Raw genomic sequence first — 21,308 nt, 5'->3', positions numbered from 1 at the left:
GGTGCTCTTTGTGTTTCCTTTCCTTTTCCAGCCTGGTTTCTGTGTGGATCCCTGGCTTCTCCCCAGACGTGGTGTCTGTCACTGCTGCCCCACAGGGACACGAGGGGAGGATTTTCCTGCTGCAGCCACGGTGCCCAGGGCTGGCACAGAGCAGGGATTTGGGATGGGGGTTGGATGGGGGTGTCCCATCCTCTTCTGCTCCGCTGGGCTCTGGAGCAGGGGTGGAAAAGGAGCTGGGCTCAAGGGCAGGACAGTGGGATCTCACTCCAAGCTGGCCAACGCGGGCAGGTGGAGGTGTCCCACTCAAGACCCTCACCCTGCCCAGGAGGGTCTCTGGATGCCGATGGAGCTGCGGTGGCGGGGATGCAGGCTGGCAGGGCACCCCAGCTGTCCCCGCGGGCTGTCCCCGGTGCCGTGCCGGGCCGGGCCGGTGCTCGGCGCTGCCGCGCACCGATCGAGGGAGGGAGCGAGGGAGGGGCGGGTGAAGGGATTGGCCGCCCCCGAGCGAGAGCCGGCCCCGCCGGGCGGCCGCTGCCCGCGACATTCGCCCGCCCGCAGCTCCCGGGGCGGCAGCGGCGGCCGCGGCTCCGGACCATGGACCGGCTCAGCGGTGAGCGGCGGGACGGGAAAAGACGGGACGGGACAGGAGCGAGATGGGACGGGATGGGAAGGGATGGGACGGGAGCGGGACGCGCATCCCCTCCCCGGAGCACACCGCGGAGGGCACGGGGGATGCCCGTGCCAGGCGCGGGGAATCGCGGCTGGCGCATCCCGCCCCAGCCGAGCGTGTGCGTCCCACCGGCTCCGTGCCCTGCTCTCTGCTCGCCACCAGCGCTCCAGCAGGGCCGCCCGCGGCGCGAACTGGAACCAGTTTGTCTTTGCTGGTGGGATGAGTAAAACACCACGAGCCTGCAAGGGAGACTGTGGGGTGTAAGCGCTTGTTTGGGGAATCTGTGGTCGTGGGAAGGGCGGTGGCGTTCCCCCGATGGAGCTGATCGGGCTCAGAGGGTTTCCCTGTCTGGGGAAGACTCCGGGAGTCTGGTGAAGGCACGGAGGGCCGGATCCCCACCCTGCCGGGAGCAGCTGCCTTCCCACACGTGTGGGGTTCCCGCCTGCAGCCTGTGGCACCGGGCTCACGGGGCTCCTGGGCTTTGATCTGGGATCTGTATAAACCTGCCAGGGCTTCGGGCCAACTCTGCAGAGAAGGTCCTGGCGTTCTGCTGGGGCTGCCAGGCCCCTGGAGGGAGCAGAGGGAGGTTTGCAGGGGGATTTTTTTTTCTCACTGCTGCTGCTGCTGCTGCTGCTGATGATGATGATGATTGCAGCCTGGGGCTGCACAGGAGGAGCAGGTGGTGACATGATGGAGCACGGGGGTCCTGGCCCTTGACCTGTCCTTGGAGGTGCTGCACTGGCCAAAAACAATAAGAGAGTGGCCCGGGGCCTCTCTGGCTGCCGGGGCTGAAGCAGGCTCAAATCCCCGGGCAGCTCAGGAGTGCTGTGTGTGCAGCCCCGGGTCAGCACCACAGACACCCGGGGGTCAAGAGTTCCCCGTGCCGATGTAAAAGGATGGGGTGGCGTTTCCGCAGTGGAAACAGCTCGGGGGAGTTTGGGACGGCTGGAAACGCAGGCACGGTGTCGGTGCTCAGGGAGCCATGCCAGCGGTCTGCAGCCCGGGAGGGGACAGGGACGGTGACAGGGACAGGGACAGGGACAGGCGTCCCCTGTGGCCGTGAGCAGCCTGGGTGGCTTTGGCAGCTCTCAAGGAGGGAGCTGTGGCAGGAGGGGGAGTGTTGGCAGGTGACACTTGATGGCAGAGCTGTCCTTCAGGGTCCCAGAGGATGTCACTGCTGGGGACAGGGGGGAGCGTCCCAGCCTCCCCACTCTCCTGCCGTGTGAGCTGATGGGAAATTCCCTCTTTACACCGCAGCCCACCCCAAAAACCAAACCTAGCACCTCATGGCAGGGAAGGAGGGGCTGCCCAGCTGAGTGAGCCGTGTCTGGGCATGGTTTGGCCTCTCCACAGCTTGACCCTGCCAGGGAAGATCTGTTTTATCCCCCTCGCTGGTGCCTGTCGTGGCAGCGACAGCAGCGCCTGCCTTCTTCATTTTGAGTGCTTGTGATGAATCGCTGTTGGCACCTGCGTGGCTCTTTGCTAATGTAAACCTCCCCCAGCCCCTCCTGCTCATCGGCCAGAGCTGCTGGATCCCTCTGGGGGCTGCGACTCGTGGAGGGAAGGTTCCCTTCCCCAGTGAAAGGGTGGCTCTGGTGTTAGGCAGGAGCTCTATGCCCTTTCCCACTCTCTGGCTGCCCCTTTCTTCGCCTGGAGCTCTGCTCAGGCCCTGCTGTATCCTGATTTTCTCCTCTGCCGGTTTTTTCTCGTGGCCCAGCTCGGCACCAGTGCCTGACTGGGGGGAATGGTGCTGCTGGCAGAGTCGTTTCAGGTTGTGCTGATGGAGAACCCAAACCCCCGGTGTGTGATTTGGGAGGCCACCCTTTGCTCAAACACGCCCGTGCTCACACATGGCTTCTTCTCCCTCAATTAGTGTCTCTTCCCTGACCTTTTGAGCCACCAGAATTCAGCTCCTGCCCCAAACTTATCAGGGCTCTAAATCCAGCAAAGCCGGCAGAGATGTGCCGGGGATAAACTTGGCTCCAGCTCGCCCACAGGAATGGGGAGGCTGCAGGACGGGTGGGAGGGAGCCGGGATCATTCCTGCCAGCCGGCAGCAGGAATCCTGCCGGGGCAAGGAAGGGCTCCGGGCCGCTGAGGAGCACGGCCCCGGGCCAGCTGTTAGCGCCGGGCAAGTGCCGAGCTCTCCTCCGCATTGCAGCCATTCCTTCCGCTGGAAACTCTGCCACCGCCTGTTCCTGGCCCGGGGGTGGTGGGGAAGGGGGCTCGGCCCCCCTGGGGTGGCTCAGACAGGCTGGGAGGGCGGCCCTGGGGATGCTGATGAAGTGCTGGGGCTGTTTGCCCCTCTGGATTTTCCAATGTCGTGCTGTGTGCAGCGGTGTGCATCCCTGGGTCAGTGTGAAGCCTGCTGCCAGCTCTGCAGGGGCTGCTGGAGAGGGGAAGGACACTGTGGGATAATGTCCCTCAGCCAGGAGCCCTGGGGACTGTCCTGTCCGCCTGCACTGCCTGGAAAACCTGTCTCTTTCCCACTCTTGACCTGGAAATGCTCTTTTCCTGTGCAAACGTGCTGAGCTGCGAGGCTGCCGTGCCCTTTTTGCTGTGGAGCAGAGCCTGAGCTCCCACGGGCCTGCAGGAGGTTCCTATCCCTGCCCAGGAAAACTTTGTTTAAGGTTTTGAAGAAGCTCTCTCATCCCAAGCAGTGGGAAGCCTTTTCAGAGGAGAACGCTGGGCTGGGCCCAAGCTCTGCCTATTGCTCAGTAGCCAAATCACTTGCTGGGGACAGGAGATAACAGTGGAGCAGAGGGGGAGGCTTGAAGTGGCTTCTGGCATCCCAGATTTGTGTCCTAACCCCTTAACCCTTCCCTATTATCTAGTCTGGCACAGCTCAAACTCCCTCACATCTCCTCCTGCGCCTAAGGAACCTTAAAATTAACGACACAACTCTCTGTCCTGTAAAATCCCTATTAAATGTCACTGGCCCAGGGCGGCAAGAAGACAATGGGGCTGGAAACCTTTCCCTGCCCAAACAAAGGGCTGGCACCTCAGCCAGGGCACCCACGAGGTGACGGAGCAGGGAGGGCACCCCTGGCAGGCAGCAGCCTCCTGTCATCGCCCCGAGGCGCTGAGAGGAGCGGCATTTGGGGAGCTCAAGGTCCCCGTGTGGATTCCGGGCTGACAATCTGCAGCGGGGAAGGAGAAAACAGCCTCTCCGAGCCTTTCCCCCCGCGGCACGGCGGCTGCAGCCCCTTCCCTTCCTGCTTCTGATAAAGCCTCCCCGTGGCATCAAAGCCGGCTCTCTGGCAGGCGGGGGAAAACACTGACATTTCGTAACACTTCGGAACAAAAACAGCTTTGCTGCAAGGGGTTTCCATGCTCAAAATACTTTTTTTTTTTCTTTTTTCTTTTTTCTTTTTTTTTTTTTTTTTTGAAGTGGTTTTCATGTGCGTTTGATCCTGGCAGTGATAAGAGGGAGCTCGGGGAGATGCTGCTGTGCTCTGATGGCTGGCAATTAGCAGGAGATGTGTTAAGGAGCGCTTTGTAGAACGGCTTTGCCTTTCTCCGGGGGTATGTTTGAGCATTAAACCCAGCCCGGTTTGTGATGGAGGAAGAGCTGCTCATTTCACGTGGTCCAAAATTTTGGGAAACCGTGGTTGTGAAGGGCAGAACGAGGAACAGAACTGATGTCGCGACAGGTTTTGGTGTCCCGGAGTTAGAAGCAGGTGAGGCAGTCCCGGCACTGGTGGAGCCACCGGCAGTGACCAGAGCAGTGGGTCACACCTTGTCACCTTTCCCGCTGGCATTTCCCGGTTCTCCTGCCCCTCCCGCCCTGCCCTGCAGGGGTTAAACGAGTAGGAAACGCTGTCGGATGGTGGCCTTGCCGCTGCACCTGATGCTCCCGGCGGAGCTTGGCAAGGGAAGGAAAGGGAAGGGCTGAGAAAATAACGCTTATCCTGCTGGCCGGGGGTCCTCCGGGGCACACAGCCCCCACACAGGGACTCCTTCGGCCTGGGGACATGGGGACACGGCTGGGGTGGCCTCTGAGAGGGCCCCGAGCCCCTCACCAGGCAGGGGAACTCGTGTCCAGCACAGCTCTGGAATTCCTGGGCATTATCAGGGTCAGGGCAGGGATGCCAAGTTTTGGGGCTGGGGGCTGGGCATTTCCCTGCCCCAGCTCCACAGGGCTATTTCTTTCCCCCACTGGGATCTGGTTTCTCCTCCCACCAGCCCTGTAAAGAAGGATCCACATCCTGCTCTGTTGAAGGCATTTGGGAAGGTGCAGTGGGATTTGGGAAAGCTGATCCATCAGCTCCTTCCTGCAAATCCCTGCCCATACCCTGCTAGGGGAGGGTTTGGATCCTCCTCTCCTTCTCAGGATCCTGTCACAACCTCCCTGTGTGACTTTTCCTCCCAAGACGATGTCACAGCTCTGGTGGCCTCCCCCTGTCTCACTCCTGCAGCTTGGGAATTGCACCCAAGGAGTTTTGGGGATGGATGGGACATGGAGAAGAGTCTCTTGGGGTGCAGAGAGGTTTCCACCTCCGCCAGAGGAGATTTGGGGGATGTGGGGGCTGGATCCAGCCCTGGGTGGTGTCATGGACTGGTGGGAATTGGGGTTTCCCACTAGAATTCCTGCAATTAGCTGGGGTTCCTGCAATTAGCTGGAATTCTGACTCTCCTGGAGGCTGAGGAGACCAAGGGCTGCAGAGGTGACAGCCCCAGGTCCCCACAGGCAGGAAGGTGTGACCCAGGGAGGTTTCCCACTGCTCTACCCACCACGGAGGGTGGGCACAGGGGTGGGCAGAGGTTTGGGGCACCTTCCCCAGTGCTGGAGAGGAGCCCAGGCCAACCTGTTGCTGGAGTTTGTTTGGAAAAGGCCGACACCAAAATTTGGGTTGGAGGAAACACAGTTTATTCTGGGTTCTGAGTAATCCTAACATCTCTCCTCTGCCTGAAGCTTGTTTTTTATACATTACTCAGCAGGTCTCGCCCCTGCCTGACTATTCCTTTAAAGGGCATCTCCAACCTCTCCTTTTCATTCATTATTTAAATGTGTTCTCCAGCCCTGCTCCCGGGCTGGAGCATCCTGCCATGAGCCTGCTGAGCCTGGCACCGAGTCCTGAAATGTAGTCTGGGCCTGGCACTGAGATCTAAAATATAGTCTGGGCCTGGCACCGAGTTCTGAAATGTAGCCTGGGAGCACTAAACCTGCTGCATGTGGTTTTCCAGAGCTGATTGTGTTGAGCTGGGCTTGGAAACCCCTGGTACTTGGAGTTAGGAGCTGATTTTGGAGGCTGCCCCTGGCCTCTCTGGGGACACAGCAGGGTCACTCCCAGACCTCTCACCTGGGTGATTTTATTTGCTCAACGTCTCAGCTGTGAGAGGGGCGACCCAGAAACCAGCCCCTGCTCCTCTGGGGTGGGGGAAGCTGCAGCCTCCAGGTCAGGGGGATGAAGTTTGCTTTGGGTGAGCTAAAGCTAACAGCCACAAACTTCTCCAGGGGGGAGAGAAAGGGGGCAGCAGCCCCTGGGGAAGGGGTCCTGCCACAGCACGGGGCACTGGGGGGGTCATTGGCGGCCTGGGTCACAAGGAGGTGCTGGTTGGTGATTTAATCAGCCCGTTAATTATTACCCGGAGCTGCTGTGAGAAAGGACGTGCCCTGCAGCCCGGCAGGGGCTGTCCCCGGGGCTCTCACTTCAGGGAGCCTCTGTCCCTCTGATGCCCCGTGGCTGTGCTGGAGACTCCCTGCCCAAGGTTCGGGGCGCCAAGGGGAGCGTGCAGGGTGAGGGGCTGGCACCGAGGGGCACATTTCCCACCCACAGCCCTGCTCTGGGTGTGGCACCACCAGGAGAGCCCGGACCCAGCCCGGGGGTCAGCTGCAGCCAGCACCACTCCCTCCGGGCTGTCCTCCTGGCCCCGGGCTGGCTGGGATCCCCTTGTTCTCCATTTCCCTTTTAGTGTAATTACACCGGGAAGAGGTTTCACTGCCCCCCCGGAGTGAGCGATGGTTCCCGCGGCGTGTGAGCTGCCGGGACACCAGTGCGGGTGATAATCTTTGCCCTCTGCACGCTCTGTCAGCCTGTAATTACACTTCCCTCTATTCAGCGCTCCTGTTTCCTCGCTGAGGAGCAGGAGGGGGATGTGAGAAACTGATGTCTCCTCCGGGAAAGTGTGCTCAGAGGGGGACGTTTGGAGGCTTGCTTGTGTGCAGTTCCCTCTGCAGGGCAGAGCTGTGGCTCCCTTTGCTCTTCTCCCCTTTTTTGGGAGGTGGTGAGGACTCAGAACCCCTCTGTACAGAGCGCCAGGGGTTGGGAAGAGCCTGGCTGAGGGAAAAGCTCTGGGCTGGGCGAGTGGCTGCAGCAAGGCCAGGAGATAAAGCTTTGTGCAGGGCTGTTTATCCTGGGGACAGGAGCCTCTGCTGGCAAAGGCACCAGGTCAGACCCAGGACCCTCCCTGAGCACTGCTGGGGCAAGCTGGTGTCACTGGAGCCCTGCGGGCACTGCTGGGATGAGCTGGGATGAGCTGGATCCCTGTGGGCAGTGCTGGGATGAACTGGTGCCACACTGGAGCCCTGTGAGCACTGCTGGGATCAGCTGGTGGCACTGGAAAGAGATCCCCAGAGCTGCTGGCAGCTCTGGGGTGGCTGGAGCAGGTGGGGACACTGATGGAGGAGGCTTAGCATTGTGCTTTTTAACCATTCTGGTGGCTCATCTGCCCCTGTCCCGGGGCTGGAGCAGGACAGAGGAGCCCTCCAAACCCTGCGAGCTCCTTGTGGAAGGGGAGGAGCTGCTCTGGGAGGCAGAACCTTGTGCTCCCTCAAGCAAAATCAGGTTCCACATTCATCTCCCCAAACTGATTTTGCAAGGCTGTCAGCTGAGGGTATTAGTTACTGCAAGGCCACGATGACGAGGGCCCCAGGAGCTGTGCAGGGCTGCTCTGCCTGGGGCCACGGGGACATGCTGAGATTTGGGGTTTGAGCTTTCCTTGTGCTCCTCAACACCCGGAGATGCTGCAGCACCCAAAGTGGGAGCAGGATGCTGTGAGTTATCCCAGAGAGGGGCAGCTGGAGGGCCAGGGAGGGTGGCAGGGTCCCAGGCAGGCAGGAGCCAGCCCAGCTCCTGCTGGGACTGTTGGATGCAGAGCCAGAGGCTCCCCCCCCCCCGTCCGCCCCACTCAAGGGGCCCTTGTTTGCGGGGAGGAGATGATTCATGTGCACCGAGTGGCCCCTCAGCAAATCTTCCACTCTTACAGGATGTTGCCAGGGCTCAAGTGTGATCATTAATGGTTGGCTTTGCCCTCAAACCCCTCCGGCCTGGAGCAGGACAGACTGGCAGCAGGAGGAGGAGGTGTTTTCCAGGCTGCCGTTCCTGGCCCTACCAGTCCGTCCCAGTTTGCCCCACAGCCAGCAGGTGCTGAGTGATGGGGGCAGAGCCTGGCTGGCTCCTGCTGCCCATTTGTCAGGGCAGAGCCACAGCAGTGGCCGCGGGCAGGGTGCAGGCAGCCCCGTCCTCCTGTCCCCGGCACAAAGGGACAATTCTGGGAGCGCCAGGCCACCCCCATTGAGACGCTTCCTCCTCCCTGGCAGGAAGAAACCTCCTTGGGAATGGCAGTGGGAACAGGAACAGCCCTGGGAGCTCAGCACAGTGCCCAGGAGGGCCAAGGAGCAGCGGTGCTGGGGCTGGAGGGGGCTGCCAGCATCTCCCCACTGTGGTGATGCCCGTGCTGGGGCGCCCAGCGAGGCGTGGGGACACATCCCAGCCCTGGGTGGCTCTGGCAGGGGGACAGGTGAGCACGGTTTGTGCGCTGCAGAGAATTCCTCTGGGTCTGTTTGTCCCACACGGCTCCCCCGAGCTCTGGGGTGTCACTGGGGACTGTGCCCACATCTTTGGGGCACCCCAGGAGCTCTCAGGGTTTGTTCGCTGCGGGTGGTAGCTGTAAGGAGCCCTGTGCCGGCAGGCAGAGCGGCCAAGGGCCCTGCCCGTGCCAACAGGAAGGATTTATTTGTGCCTGGGTTTTATTTTAGCTACAAACAATGGCTGTTAACTCCCAGCATCCGATTTCCCCCGGCCCCCCTCGGGCCCAGCCATCACCTGGTTTAGGAGGAAGTGTGGCTGGAGGGGACTGGGGTCCCGGTGCACCTCCCACCGCATTTCAGAGCTCTGATTCAGCATCTCCCCTCCCCGGGGCTCTCTCAAGCTGCAGACTGGGCTTTTCTTGGAGCCACAGCTCCGTGGGGTTGTCTTATCTCTCCCCTTGCACAAACTGGGTCTCTACACCAGGAAACTCCCGCTTCGGCTTGGCCAGAGACTCTTCCTCCTCCTTCTCTTCCTCCTCTCTGCAGGTTACAGGAGCAGGAGCTGGTTTGTGCTGCTGGAGCAGAGCCGGGGAGGGCAGGGAGGCTCTGCAGCTGCAGGCTGTGTCCAGACCTTATCTCTGCGCTGGGAAAAGGCTCCCTGAGGAGGGGAGCACTTGTGGGGTCTAAAAATAGAGCTGGCCTAGTGGAGGGTGGAGAGAGGGGCTGGAGGGGCTGCAGCTCCTTTGCAGCACCGTGCTGGGTGCTGCTGCTGCCAGGGCAGGATTTGGCAGCAGGGGAAGCACTGCCCCGGTGTCCTGGTGCTGTCCCCTGGGTCACCCCGTCCCAGCAGAGCTGCCCCGGGTCCCCCCAGCCCACCCAGGCCTGGAAGTTAATGCTGAAGCCATCTGCTGCCACAGGTCCTGGCCTTCCCAGGCTCAGAGACCCCGTGGACATCTCCCATCCTGCCTCGGGCAGGCTGCAGACGTGGAGAGGAGGGAGATTCTGGTGTCACCCTCTGTCCTGGGGTGTCTGCGTTCAAAGCCTGAATTCGGGTTTTGGATGCAGGAAGCAGCAGGGGGGAGCTGTGCCAGGGCTGGTGGTGTCCCAGGTCAGGGGACACAGGGTCCATTTTCAGCTGTGTCACCTGTGGTCAGTCTGATGTCCCACTCCCTCCCCTCCTTTGCTGTCCTGCTGCCTCTGGCCCCGGGCTCGGGGCCCACAGCAGTGCCCACCCCCAGCACAGGGGATGTGTCCCCTGTCCCCTTTGTGGCTCTGTGCTCGCTCCCACCTGCTCCTGCAGAAGTGTCTGTGCTGGTCCTCGCTTGCCAGGTGACCTTGGGTGTCACACACCATCCCCTGCTGCCCCCCTGGAGCCCAAACCTTCTCCCCTCACTTCCTGCAGCCCCCTCCCCATTCAGCTCCTCCAGGCCGGGAGCCTAACGAGCGTAGGAAATTAATTCCTCGCCTCCCTGCGCTCCCCGGGGCTCTGCTCAGCCCTCCTGGGATCACAGGCCTCTTTGACTGCCCCCTCCCTCCCCCTCCGTGTATTTTGGAGGATGTTTAACAAGGGAGACGGAGGGGACAGCTCAGCTGGGGGGGAAACAAAGGCGCCTTCAGAGCTCTGTGTCCGTGCTCAGTGTGCCGGGCTCGGGGCTTTGCTGCTGAGCTCAGGCCCTGCCAGCAGCCCCGGCTTATCAGGCACCCCGGGCTGTGGTGCCCTGCAGGGTCCCCTGGCCCCCTCCCTGCCGCATTTGGCACTATTCATAGAAACCAGGCTGCCCTTCTGCCCTTGGCTGGCCCAGAACCCTGACACCGAGCTGGTGCCTGGGATGGGACGTGTCCTACACGTGGCACGGGGTGAGGAGGATGCTGGTGACACCCTGGGCTGGGGTTTGGGGTGTCCTGGGATTGGGGGGGATGCTGGTGACACCATGGGCTGGGGTTTGAGGTGTCCTGGCAGAGTGGGGGATGCTGGTGACACCATGGGCTGGGGTTTGGGGTGTCCTGGCAGAGTGGGGGATGCTGGTGACACCATGGGCTGGGGTTTGGAGTGTCCTGGCAGAGTGGGGGATGCTGGTGACACCACGGGCTGGTGAGCTGTGGAAAGCCAGTGCAGGGAGCCATCCCCTCTGTGGGAGCTCATGGCCCCAGGAGCTGGGGCAGCAGCAGGGTGGGTGACTCCCTAGATGTTTGCAGGTGCTGGCTGGACAGGGGAAATCTTGCTTTTTGTCCCAGATGCTTCCTTGTAGTCCCCAAGCCCTGCAGGAGGATGTCTCACCTGCCTGGAGATCACCAACAGGAGCCTGATCCCGTCCTGCCTGTGCAGCACTCTGTGACATCCCAGAGAGGGTTTTCCTCTCTTCCCTCCCTCCCTGCCTCTGCAGAGGAGCCCTGGGCGCTGGGGGCTCACCCCACACACCCTTCTCAGCTGGCAGAGCAGGGCCCCACCAGGGAAGGTGTGTGCTGGTGAGGGCCAGAGGGCTGAGGGCATCGGCAGGACCTGCCCTGTGCCTGGGTGATGAGTGTGGGATGTCAAGGAGCAGGAATCCCATCCCCTGGGGCTGCCTTCTCCTTCCCCAAGGTCTTGGGGGGGGTCTGTCCCTCCTGGAGCAGTGCTGAGGCTTCTCCTGCTGCCTGAGGCTGCCTGTCCTGGCTTGTCCTGCCCACAGGAGGTGGGCACTGCCCGGTGCGGTGGCCACAAGGGCCGAGGCTGCTGTCCAGCCTGGCCCTGGGGAGGGAGGAGGAAGCAGAAGGTCTGTGGAGTGCAGGAACCTCGTGAGACACATCCTGCCCCATGTCCTGGGACAGTGGCCCGTGGGGCTGGCATGTTGTCTCTGTGCCCAGGGGCTCGTCTTGGCTGGCACTGCTCCACATCATCCCCCTCCTGCCGGGCTCCCCTTCACCCTTTGGAGCAGCAGCTGGTTTAATTGTGCCGCTTTTGGCTCCGTGTGCTTTACATGAGGAAGGAGGATCCCATCAGTGGCTCAGAATCCTTCCCTTCCTCTGGGAAACACCCTGTGCCAGCCCCGTTCTGCTGCCCAGCTTTGCTCTGCCAAGGAGCGCTGTGGGGACAGCCACAGCCCAGCCAAGGTGTCCCCATGCTCTGGGGCACACGCTGTCCCCTCCTTGGAGCCATCCCCATCAGTCAGCACATCTGAGCTGCCTCTGGGGTGACCCTTGGCCTCTGCTGCTGTCCCTGGAGACCCAAAGCCAGCTGTGTGCCACCCCAGCTGTGCTGTGAGGATGTTTGGTGGCTGCCAGGAGGAGGGATCCTGCACTGGGAGGAACTGCAGCTCTTTCTTTCTCTCCGGACCTCCAGCTTTGCTGGAGTTCAGGCCCTTTTTGCCTTGTATCCCAATATCTCCCTGGCTGACGGGATTTTTTCCTGCTCCCCTCAGTGCTGGACCAGCTCCTGCCAGAGCTCAGCGTTCTGCTCAAGCTGCTGGACCACGAGTACCTGAGTGCCACCACGCAGGAGAAGAAGCTGGCTGTCTCCACCATCCTGCAGAAGCTGCAGCCGCCTGCAGGTCTGTGTCCTCTCTCCCGCGGTGGCCAATGGCTGTCCCCAAAGGTGTGGGTGTCCTCAGGGAAAAGCTCCTGCGGGGCAGGGGTGAGCCCAGCACCTGCTCAGCCCCCTCAGGGCACTTTGCTCCTCGCTTTCCCTTCCCAGCTCCACCCTGCCCCGGGAGCGGGGCTGGCGTCAGCGCTGCCGTGGATGCAGAGGGTTGCTCCCTGCGGAAATGCTGCTTCCCAGTGCTTTTCCTGCCCCGCGTTTGTGCTGAGCACAGGGGTTTCCGCGGGAAGGCCGGCACTGTGCACCTGGGGCTTCACAGCCTCCCCCGTTCCTGCTCTCCTGGGGGAGCTGCAGCATCCCTGGGGGGTTCCTCCATCCCCAGCGCCTGCTCTGCGTCCCTGGGCTGGCATTTGTGGGGTGCCAGTGCCTGCCCCAGGCTCAGAGCATCCCCCTCAATTCCAGGGAAGGATGTGGACTACATGTACGTCAACACGGCGTCCCTGGGCAATGGCACCAGCTTCGTGGAGTCCCTCTTTGAGGAGTTTGGTACGTTTGGGTCCCTCTTTGAGGAGTTTGGGTCCCTCTTTGAGGAGTTTGGTACGTTTGGGTCCCTCTTTGAGGAGTTTGGGTCCCTCTTTGAGGAGTTTGGTACGTTTGGGTCCCTCTTTGAGGAGTTTGGGTCCCTCTTTGAGGAGTTTGGGTCCCTCTTTGAGGAGTTTGGGTCCCTCTTTGAGGAGTTTGGGTCCCTCTTTGAGGAGTTTGGTACATTTGAGTCCCTCTTTGAGGAGTTTGATTTGAGCTGGAGGGGTGCCCTGGGGGTTCCTGCTGGCCCTGGGGTTCTTTGGAAGAAGGGTGACAGCTACATCCTTGTGTCCAGAGCGGGGACACCATCACTCTGGGTGCTTGCTCCTGCTCCCCTGTAGCTGTCTGGGGGCTGGCCATGAGGGAATCCGTGCTCCAGCTGTGTTTACCAGTGATTCCCAGGGAAAGGCCGTGGAGGGAGATCCCCGGAGGGCACAGCTGGGATGTCCAGCTCTGCTTTCCTGCTCCCTTCAGCCTCTGTTTCCCCCGTGCAGACTGTGACCTGCGGGACCTGCAGGACATGCAGGAGGAGGAGGGGGACACCAGTGACAGCGTTGGCTTGGAGCTGGAGAGGAACCAGCCAGCCAAAGCTTCTGTAAGTGCCGAGCCAGGTCTGCTCTGCCCCTGCGTGGGGAGGTGGCAGTGGCCAGGGTGGGACCCTTCCTGTGCCCTGCTGGGGCTCCTGCAGCCCCTGCTGCTGCCTGGCTCATGCTGGAGGTGTCTGCTCTAGGTTCCTGTGGATCCTGCTCCTCCCCTGCCCACCACTCCCCCTCCTGAGGATTACTACGAGGAAGCGCTGCCCCTGGGCCCCGGCAAGGCCCCCGAGTACATCACCTCCCGCAGTGAGTCCTGCTCCAGCCAGGCCAGCAGGAGGGTGAGGGGAGCCCCACGGGCTGCCCACTGCATCCCTCACCTGCCTGAAGAACTAGGCAGAGCTCTCAGTGGGCTGGACTGCTCATCCTGGGGAAGGGATTTTCGCTGCTCCTGTCCCACTCCCTTCCACCCCACTTGTTGTTTGCTCCAGACTGGGAATGAGGTGACAGAGATCAGAGCCATGGGAGGGAGGACCAGTGCTGGGATGCCCTGGGAGGGTGTGCTTGGCTGTGCCCCACTGAGCATCCATGAGGGAAAAATCAGTGTAACCAGCTCCCTGTGCTTCCCCTGCAGACAGCTCCAGCCCCCCCAACTCCATCGAGGACGGCTATTACGAGGATGCAGACAGCAACTACCCCGTCACCAGGATAAACGGGGAGCAAAAAAATTCCTGTAGGTATCTGGGTGTCCCCGACAGGGAGGGGAGAGCTTTGGCAAAGTCCAGCCCGAGGTGGGGGCTGCTGGGGCTGAGGCTGGAGAAGCAGGATTCCAAAGTGTGAGCCTCGCAAAGAAACAAACCAGCCCAGGGCTCTGGATAGATGCACCTGGGGCTGGCGCTGGGCCCGGGAGCATCCTGCTGGGATTCCAAGGGAAGGGGAGGTGGCTGGTGCCAAACGCTGCCGTTTCCAGAGGATGACAGAATCCAGCCAGCTCAGCTCCGTCTGGAGCCTGCTAGGCACGGGGAACCCTGGCACCTTTTAGGGTGACTCCCCTGCTTCCTTCCAGACAACGACTCGGACGCCATGAGCAGCTCTTACGAGTCCTATGACGAGGAGGAGGAGGAGGGCAAGGGCCAGCAGCTGACACACCAGTGGCCCTCGGAGGAGGCCTCCATGAACCTGGTGAAGGATTGCCGCATCTGCGCGTTCCTCCTGCGCAAGAAGCGCTTTGGGCAGTGGGCCAAGCAGCTCACCATCATCCGGGATGGCAAACTGCTGGTGAGCCTGGCCTGGGGGGCACAGAAAACCCCCTGGGGGTGTTGGGAGGGTTGGCTGAGCCCAAGCTGAAGGAAAAAAAGCACCATCCAAACAAAGCCCCTGCCCCAAGGCTGCCCCCAAGCAGCTTGCTTACCTTGCATGGGAACAGAGGGCTCCCCTATTTTTGGGACAGCACAGAGTGAGAGAGCACCCTCAGGGTGTTGCATGGCCTGAGCCACCTCCATCTGTGCCACCAGCGAGGGACCCTGAGACCCCATGCCACCTGTGAGACCCCCCCCAGCACAGCAGCCAGGCAGGTTTGGCCGAGCCCTGAGCATTCCCCTCTGCTTCCCTTAGTGCTACAAAAGCTCCAAGGACCGGCAGCCACACATGGAGGTGCCCCTGACCACCTGCAACGTCATCTACGTCCCCAAGGACGGGCGGCGCAAGAAGCACGAGCTGCGGTTCTCGCTGCCCGGGGCCGAGGCGCTGGTGCTGGCGGTGCAGAGCAAGGAGCAGGCTGAGGAGTGGCTCAAGGTACCCCTGCTCCTGCCAGGGGCATCCACAGCCTCCCCCTGGAATCCTCTCTGCCTGAGCTGGGCAGGGGGCTGCCCTGGGAAGGCTGGAAGGGGAAGGGGGCTTTGCTCCCGTCCCTTATCGGCCGCTTCCCAGGGCCTGGGCGGCTCCGGCGCTGATAGCCCCGGCTGGGGGGATGTTTGCTCTCCCCTTCCTCTTCCCCAGGGCCTTTTCCTGCCTTTGTTCGGGGCCGGGAAGCCAGGACTGCGGGGAAGGGGTGGCGGGTGGGAAAGGAGCCTCTGAGCACATCACCAAGGCAGCTGTCACCCCAAATGTGGGAGAGCAGGGTTGGTTTACACACCCAGGACACACCACGCCTTAAAACGGGGGGTCACGAGGTGTCCCGTGCTGGCAGGATGATGCTGGCTTGGCACCTCCGTCTCTCCCTTCTTAGATTTCCAACATCCCCCAAAAAATCCACAGAACTGGTTGAAGTTTTGAAGGGGCCAAGGTGTGAGCAGTCCTGATCTCTGGGTGTGCTGCCCTGAGCTGTGGGGAGCAGGACCTGTTCCCCTGGTTCAGCCTGGCTCTGGTAGTGAAGGAGCTGAGCCGGGGAGGGCAGCCCTGGCCCCCGGGTCGTTTTGAAGTGACAGTGGGGCTGTCTGTGCAGGTGATAAAGGAAGCCAGCAGCCCAGCAGCAGGCGGGATGGAAGCCCCCACCTCCCCAGCGATGCCGTGCAAGATGGAGCTGGACAAGGTGATGGTTTCTAAGGGGCTGTGTGGGGCTGCTGTGGACAAACGTGGGGAACACAGGGGCTGGAGGACCCCAAATTCCTGGGGCTGCACGAGAAACCCTTCCCATTCTCACTGCAGCTCTGCAGGGCTGGGAAAGGGGAAGAGGAGCTGGATGTCCCAGCCCTGTGCAGGGGGATGAAGGGCTGGCAGTGGCTGGGGGATGGTGCTGATGGGGCTCTGCTCTCCCACAGAGGCTGTCCCAGGAGAAGCACACCTCGGACTCGGACAGTGTGGCCATGGGTGACACTGGATCCCCGGCCACGCGCAGAGAGCACGGCGAGCATGGTACTGTCCCCTGTCCCCACTGCCCACCCAGCCAGGGCCAGCTGTGTGCCCACAGCTGGGCAAGGTGGGATGCCAGGACACGCACCAGGGTCACACAGCTACCCTGTCCTTCCAGGGAAAGGCAAGAAGAGTGGCCTGGCTGACCTGAAGGGCTCGATGAGCCGAGCAGCGGGGAAGAAAATCACCAGGATCATCAGCTTCTCCAAGAAGAAGCCATCCCCCGAGGACACGCAGACCTCCTCCACCGAGGAGGACATCCCCTGCTGCGGTTGGTGCAGGCTGGGGGCAGAGATGGGGCTGGGAGCGGAATGGGATCAGTGAGTGGGGAGTGACATCCTTCCCCCAGCATGGTTGTAGGGGTGGGGACAGGCTCACTGGGGGGCTGTGACACTGCCACAGGCTGGGAAATGCTGCCCAGGCCTGGCTCTCCAAATTCCAGTGATGAGTGAGTGGGCAAGGGGTCACCCACCTCCCCAAAAACAGGCTTGGGGGGGGACTGTGTGGAGCTGGCAGCTCCCCTAGGCCCAGCTGGTTGTCTGGGGAGGGGGAACTGAGGCACAGAAGGGCTGGATGAGTAGGCTGGATGCTGTAACTTCTGTCTGGCCAAAGCCTGCCCAGCAGAGCAGGCACTGATGTCCTCTGCCACCCGCAGGCTACCTCAGCGTGCTGGTGAACCAGTGCTGGAAGGAGCGCTGGTGTCGCCTCCAGGGCAACACGCTGTTCTTCCACAAGGAGCGCACGGACCTGCGCACGCACGTCAACGCCATCGTGCTGCGGGGCTGCGAGGTGGTCCCCGGGCTGGGCCCCAAACATCCCTTCGCCTTCCGCATCCTCCGCCACGGCCAGGAGGTGACGGCGCTGGAGGTGAGCAGGGCGAGGACAGGCTGCTGATGACAGGGGAATGTCCTGGTTTAGGGGACATTTAAGAGAAGCTCCTAAATACTGTCCCCTCTGGGGAGCAAATCTAAACACTCTCTCCCCTCCTCAGCCAGTCTGGGGAAACAACTTCCTCGGAAAAAAAGTAGAAAAAGCTATTTATTTAACAAACGAAGTGCCTACAAGCTTAAAAAAATGAATAATACAGAACAATAAAACTTTTCGTTCTAGAGTAAGATAGCAAATTAAGAAAGTTCTTGCTACAGGTGTAGCTCGACTCTTAGTTTTTTATCAGTCCCTCTAGAGGTCTAGGCCCCGGTGGGCTGCAGGTGTGAGCTCCCTGGTGCTCTCCTAAGTCTTTTCGTCTAAAGCAGGTTTAAACAGTATTTTTAAAAAAGAAAAGAAAAAAACAGTCCAAGAAGCTTCTCTACCTCATCTAGCTAAACTAACTAGAAGCAAAAAAAGACTTCTATTCTGCTGCTGTCCGTGTCTCAGCTGAACACACACCAGAGGAAGAATGCAAAGGAGTGAACACTATTTCTCAAAATGAACTGTGCACTTCTTTCCCTGCTTCACTCTCAAAGCTAATCATCTTAAAAGCACAGAACTCAACATGCAGCACAAACAAAACAGACAATAAGAAATACAAGCATCATAAAGCCACCCTAGGACAGGGAGCAATCCTTGGGATGATCAACATGCCATGCAAGCAGTGGCTTGTTCTGTCCTCCTCTGGAAAGCTCAGGACACCTTTTGGGGTCGCCCCACGGGAACTTTGGGGGGGATTGTGCACAGCAGGGCTTTGTGTTGGGAGACAGCTAGGAAGAGGGGCTGGGAGCTGGGCATGCACCCCAACTCTTCCTCTGTCCTCCAGGCAAGCTGCTCTGAAGACCTGGGCCGCTGGCTGGGTCTCCTCTTGGTGGAAACGGGCTCGCAGACAGCCCCAGAGGCTTTGCATTATGACTATGTGGATGTGGAGACCATTGCCAACATCGTGACGGCCGTGAGACACTCCTACCTGTAAGGCCCTGCTCCTGCCGTGCCAGGGGCTGGGTGCTGGGCTGGGCACGGGCATCCTTGGCCCTGTGGGTTCCCTGGAACGGGCACAGGCTGGGCTGGAGTTTGTGGCTGTGATCTCAGGGACAGTCAGTGCCCCAGGGGTTGTTCCCTTGGGCAAGGTGGGAAGCTGAAAGGGTTTCATCAGTGCTGATGAAGGGTGTGGTAGGGTAGAGCAGTGAGATGCTGGAAGGGCTCCCTGAGGGGCTGACAAGGATGTTCTGGAAAGGAAGAGCCCACCTCTCCTTCTGCAGGTGGGCCAGCTCCTCCCAGGATCACCGAGCGGACTCCTCTCGGGTGGTGTACGATGATGTCCCCTATGAGAAGGTTCAGGTGAGCACGACTTCATGGCTCACCGTGTCCCACCACAGTGGCCCAGGGCTGGGATGGCCCTGCAGGTGTCTCGCTCTCTCTCCTCCCGACAGGCGGAGGAGGAGCCGGGGCGGCCGGGGGCAGCTCAGGTGAAGCGCCACGCCTCGTCCTGCAGCGAGAAGTCGCGGCGGGTGGACCCGCAAGTCAAAGTGAAGAGACACGCGTCCAGTGAGTCCCCGGGCCGCAAACCTCCCCAGGGCTCCCGGCCAGCGGCTGTTCCCCAGAGGGATGTGGTGGGTGGGCTCGGCCGGACCCGGGGTGCCATCGGTGCGGCCCTTCACGGGCTCTCCCCGCGCCTGCAGGTGCCAACCAGTACAGGTACGGCAAGAACCGGGCCGAGGAGGACGCCAGGCGATTCCTGACGGAGAAGGAGAAGCTGGAGAAGGAGAAGGCGTCGATCCGCGGCGAGCTGATGTTGCTGCGGAAGGAGAAGCGGGAGCTGCGCGAAGCCATGAAGGGCAGCACGGGTAGGTCGGGGCCGTCCGAGAGCGCTCGGGGACGGAGCTGGGCTGGCACAGGGACACCGGGCTGGCCGCAGGGACAGCGGGGCCGCGAGCTGGGCTGGCTGCGGCGCTCTGCCGGGCTGGCAGCCCCATCTAGTGTCGCCGTGCAGCAGGATGGGTGGATTCCCGCAGCGCTGAGCCGGGTCTCTGTGCGCGCAGGGCCGAGGCTGCAGGAGCTGGAGCAGCGGGTGGCGGGGCTGGAGGAGCGCTGCCGGCAGAAGGAGGAGTCTCGGGTCGATCTGGAGCTCAAGCTGACCGAAGTGAAGGAGCAGCTGAAGCAGTCGCTGGCAGGAGGGCCGGCCCTGGGGCTGGCCGTGACCAGCAAGGCTGAGAATGGGGTATGCTGCCCTTTTTCCTCACTCACAGCTCCAAGTTCTGCAAGGAACAGTGGTTGGGGTATTGTGGGGAGCAGCACGGGGGAGAGGGGACATCCCTGTGGCTTTGTCCCATTGTGGACAGAGTTGCGTGAGTTGAATTTGTTCACCTCAACTTTAATCTCATTACAGTTCATGCTTTGGTTTTTTTTTGGTCTTTTGGGTTTTGTTTTTTTTTTTAATCTGGTTGTCAATGCTTCCTGCGTTTCCTAAGCTTTTCTTGCTCCCCCTTTTCCACAGGAAACTACAAACAAGCCAAACGGGAGCCCCCCTGAGCACTTGGTGCCTGTGAATTGTGCGGCAGAGCTGAGGAAGAGGAGCCCCTCCATCATCCCTGCCAACACGGGGAGCGTGCTGCGGAAAGCCAAGGTCCTGCTCAGCTCTCCGTCTCCTCCCTGGCCCCGCGGGAAATCTCAGTCTTTGCCCCTTGTTCAACCGTGAAATCATGGAAGTGCAGGGCTGGGTGGGAGAGGGAAAGCAGCATCCCTACAATGCCCAGGGCAGCAGTGAAAAGGCTTGGAAAATGCTGGGAGGGAGGGAGGGACGGAGGGAGGGATGCTTTGAAATGTTGCTTTTCCAGCGATGTCTCCTCATTCGCTGCTTTGTTTTGGGTTTGTTTTTTTTTTTTTTCCTTTCTCTGCAGGAATGGGAAAAGAAGCAGACTTAAGTGAGCCTGCCAAGCCCCGAACACACACTGGGGATCACAGAGGAGCTACCAGCCCCCTTTCTCCAAGACACTGGGAGCGTGCTGGGAAGGAGTGGTGGGAAGAGACCTTCTCCCAGCCCTCACCACCGCAGCACCACCAACACTATAAACCAGGGGAAGGGGGCGGGAGGGGATTGGGAGGCGGGTGGGGAAAGGGAGTTCCTTGTGGATCAGGGTCACAAACTACTGGGAAATCCAGCTCTGGGGGAGCCTGCCCTGGAGCCAGGACTCTGACACAAACTCTGGGTGCAGAAGGAAGGAGGGGAGAGCCTGGGGCTGGCAGTTGGCACTGCCCAGCAGGTGCTCCAGTTTTTGGGATCGGCGTGTGTCCAGGCTAACATTTGCCAAAGCAACCATGGACTCGTTGGGGGTTTGGCCCCCTCAGTACTGGGATTCAGGAGCTGCTCAGGACCAGCCACTTCAGAGATGCCGACTGTTCACCCTGCTCACTGCTCCGAGCTCTGCAGGGTCACTTCTCAGGGTTCGTCATGGCTCGAGCTTGCTGTGCCTCAACCAAGTGCCTTTGTCCAATATTTCCTTCTTCTCCAGGCAGTAAGGGTGAGGGCATGTTGCCTTCCCTTGGAATGAAGGAAGCTCAAGTGTCAGCACTGGAAAGCAAATTAACACTGGACACCTTTTACCTTTGCTAAACAGCTTTGAAGTGCTGCTAAGGGCTGGGGATGGAGGCAGGCCAGCTTTCTGCCCTGGTCCTATGCTGGTTTTGGGGGGAGCAGGGAAGGGGATAGGGCTGTCTCCTGGCCAACAGCACATTCACACTCTGGCTGCTGCACTCAGACACAGGTTGGTTAGGCATGTGATCAAAATGGAGTGAAGGGAAGTCTAAATTTAAAAACAAAAAAAACAAGCCAGCAGGGCTATTGGAGCAGAAAAGTGAAACACAGTAAGGTCATTCAGCACAGGCAGAAACAAGGGACAGGAATGGAAAGGAAAAGCCCCAGCTTTTGTGCTGGGAACAAGGGAGTCACCATCACCCTCTCATGCTGTGGACTGCCACAATTAACCTCTGGAGCTCGCTCTCCCACAGCCCTGCGTTAGTACCTAGATAAGCAGCTTTTAATAAAAACACTGGCACTGACCCACCTGGTCCTCTGGTTGAGGGAGCAGGGTGGGAATGCTCCTCCTGCTCCCAGGGAAAGGGGCTGGGGTGTGCTCAACACCCTGTGGCAGCGGCTGCTGGGACAAGCAGTGCCCTGAAAGCACATCAGAGAATCCCAGGCTGGTTTGGGTTGGAAGGGAGCTTAAAGCTCATCTCATTCCAAGGGGCACCTTCCACTGTCCCTGATTCCTCTAGGCTCCATCCACCCTGGCCTTGCACACTTCCAGGGGTGGGACAGCCGCAGCTTCTCTGGGCACCCTGTGCCAGATGAGGATGCTGAGGATGCCCTCAGCATCCTCACAAGGAAGAATTCCTTCCCAATATCCCATCTAACCCTGCCCTCTGGCAGTTTGAAGCCATTCCTCCTCATTCTTCAGCCCAAAGTTGTTGTGGCCAAGGC

At 60.6% G+C, this 21,308-nt stretch overlaps 1 protein-coding gene across 2 annotated transcripts; it reads left to right on the top strand.

Annotated features, from left to right (window-relative positions):
• The first annotated feature begins 563 nt into the window (after positions 1-563).
• On the top strand, positions 564-20,882 carry AFAP1L1 (actin filament associated protein 1 like 1). 2 transcript variants are annotated; one of them, XM_066197136.1, is made up of 19 exons: positions 564-610; positions 11,821-11,949; positions 12,399-12,482; positions 13,013-13,113; positions 13,249-13,360; positions 13,686-13,784; positions 14,118-14,329; positions 14,666-14,845; positions 15,495-15,581; positions 15,811-15,904; positions 16,020-16,172; positions 16,557-16,768; positions 17,655-17,800; positions 18,091-18,169; positions 18,262-18,376; positions 18,511-18,675; positions 18,871-19,049; positions 19,326-19,454; positions 19,729-20,882. In XM_066197136.1, the coding sequence occupies exons 1-19, from the start codon at positions 595-597 to the stop codon at positions 19,750-19,752; spliced, it is 2,316 nt and encodes a 771-aa protein (XP_066053233.1). In that variant the 5' UTR covers positions 564-594; the 3' UTR covers positions 19,753-20,882. The 2 variants fall into 2 exon arrangements, with proteins under 2 accessions (XP_066053233.1, XP_066053232.1); XM_066197135.1 differs by having other exon boundaries at positions 18,259-18,376.
• Positions 20,883-21,308: the final 426 nt, after the last annotated feature.

The sequence above is a fragment of the Chamaea fasciata genome, unplaced genomic scaffold, assembly GCF_029207755.1.
Source record: "Chamaea fasciata isolate MVZ Bird 193981 ecotype frontalis unplaced genomic scaffold, bChaFas1.0.hap1 SCAF_15, whole genome shotgun sequence".
Classification (NCBI taxonomy): Eukaryota; Metazoa; Chordata; class Aves; order Passeriformes; family Sylviidae; genus Chamaea; species Chamaea fasciata.
This window is presented reverse-complemented; position numbering and strand designations above follow the sequence as displayed.

Bases quoted from the DNA above. Each gene is read 5' to 3' on its own strand.
- AFAP1L1 (XM_066197135.1), top strand. The intron at 14,846-15,494 runs GTACCCCTGCTC...CTGTCTGTGCAG, and splicing joins AGGCTGAGGAGTGGCTCAAG to GTGATAAAGGAAGCCAGCAG. The intron at 16,769-17,654 runs GTGAGCAGGGCG...TCTGTCCTCCAG, and splicing joins AGGAGGTGACGGCGCTGGAG to GCAAGCTGCTCTGAAGACCT.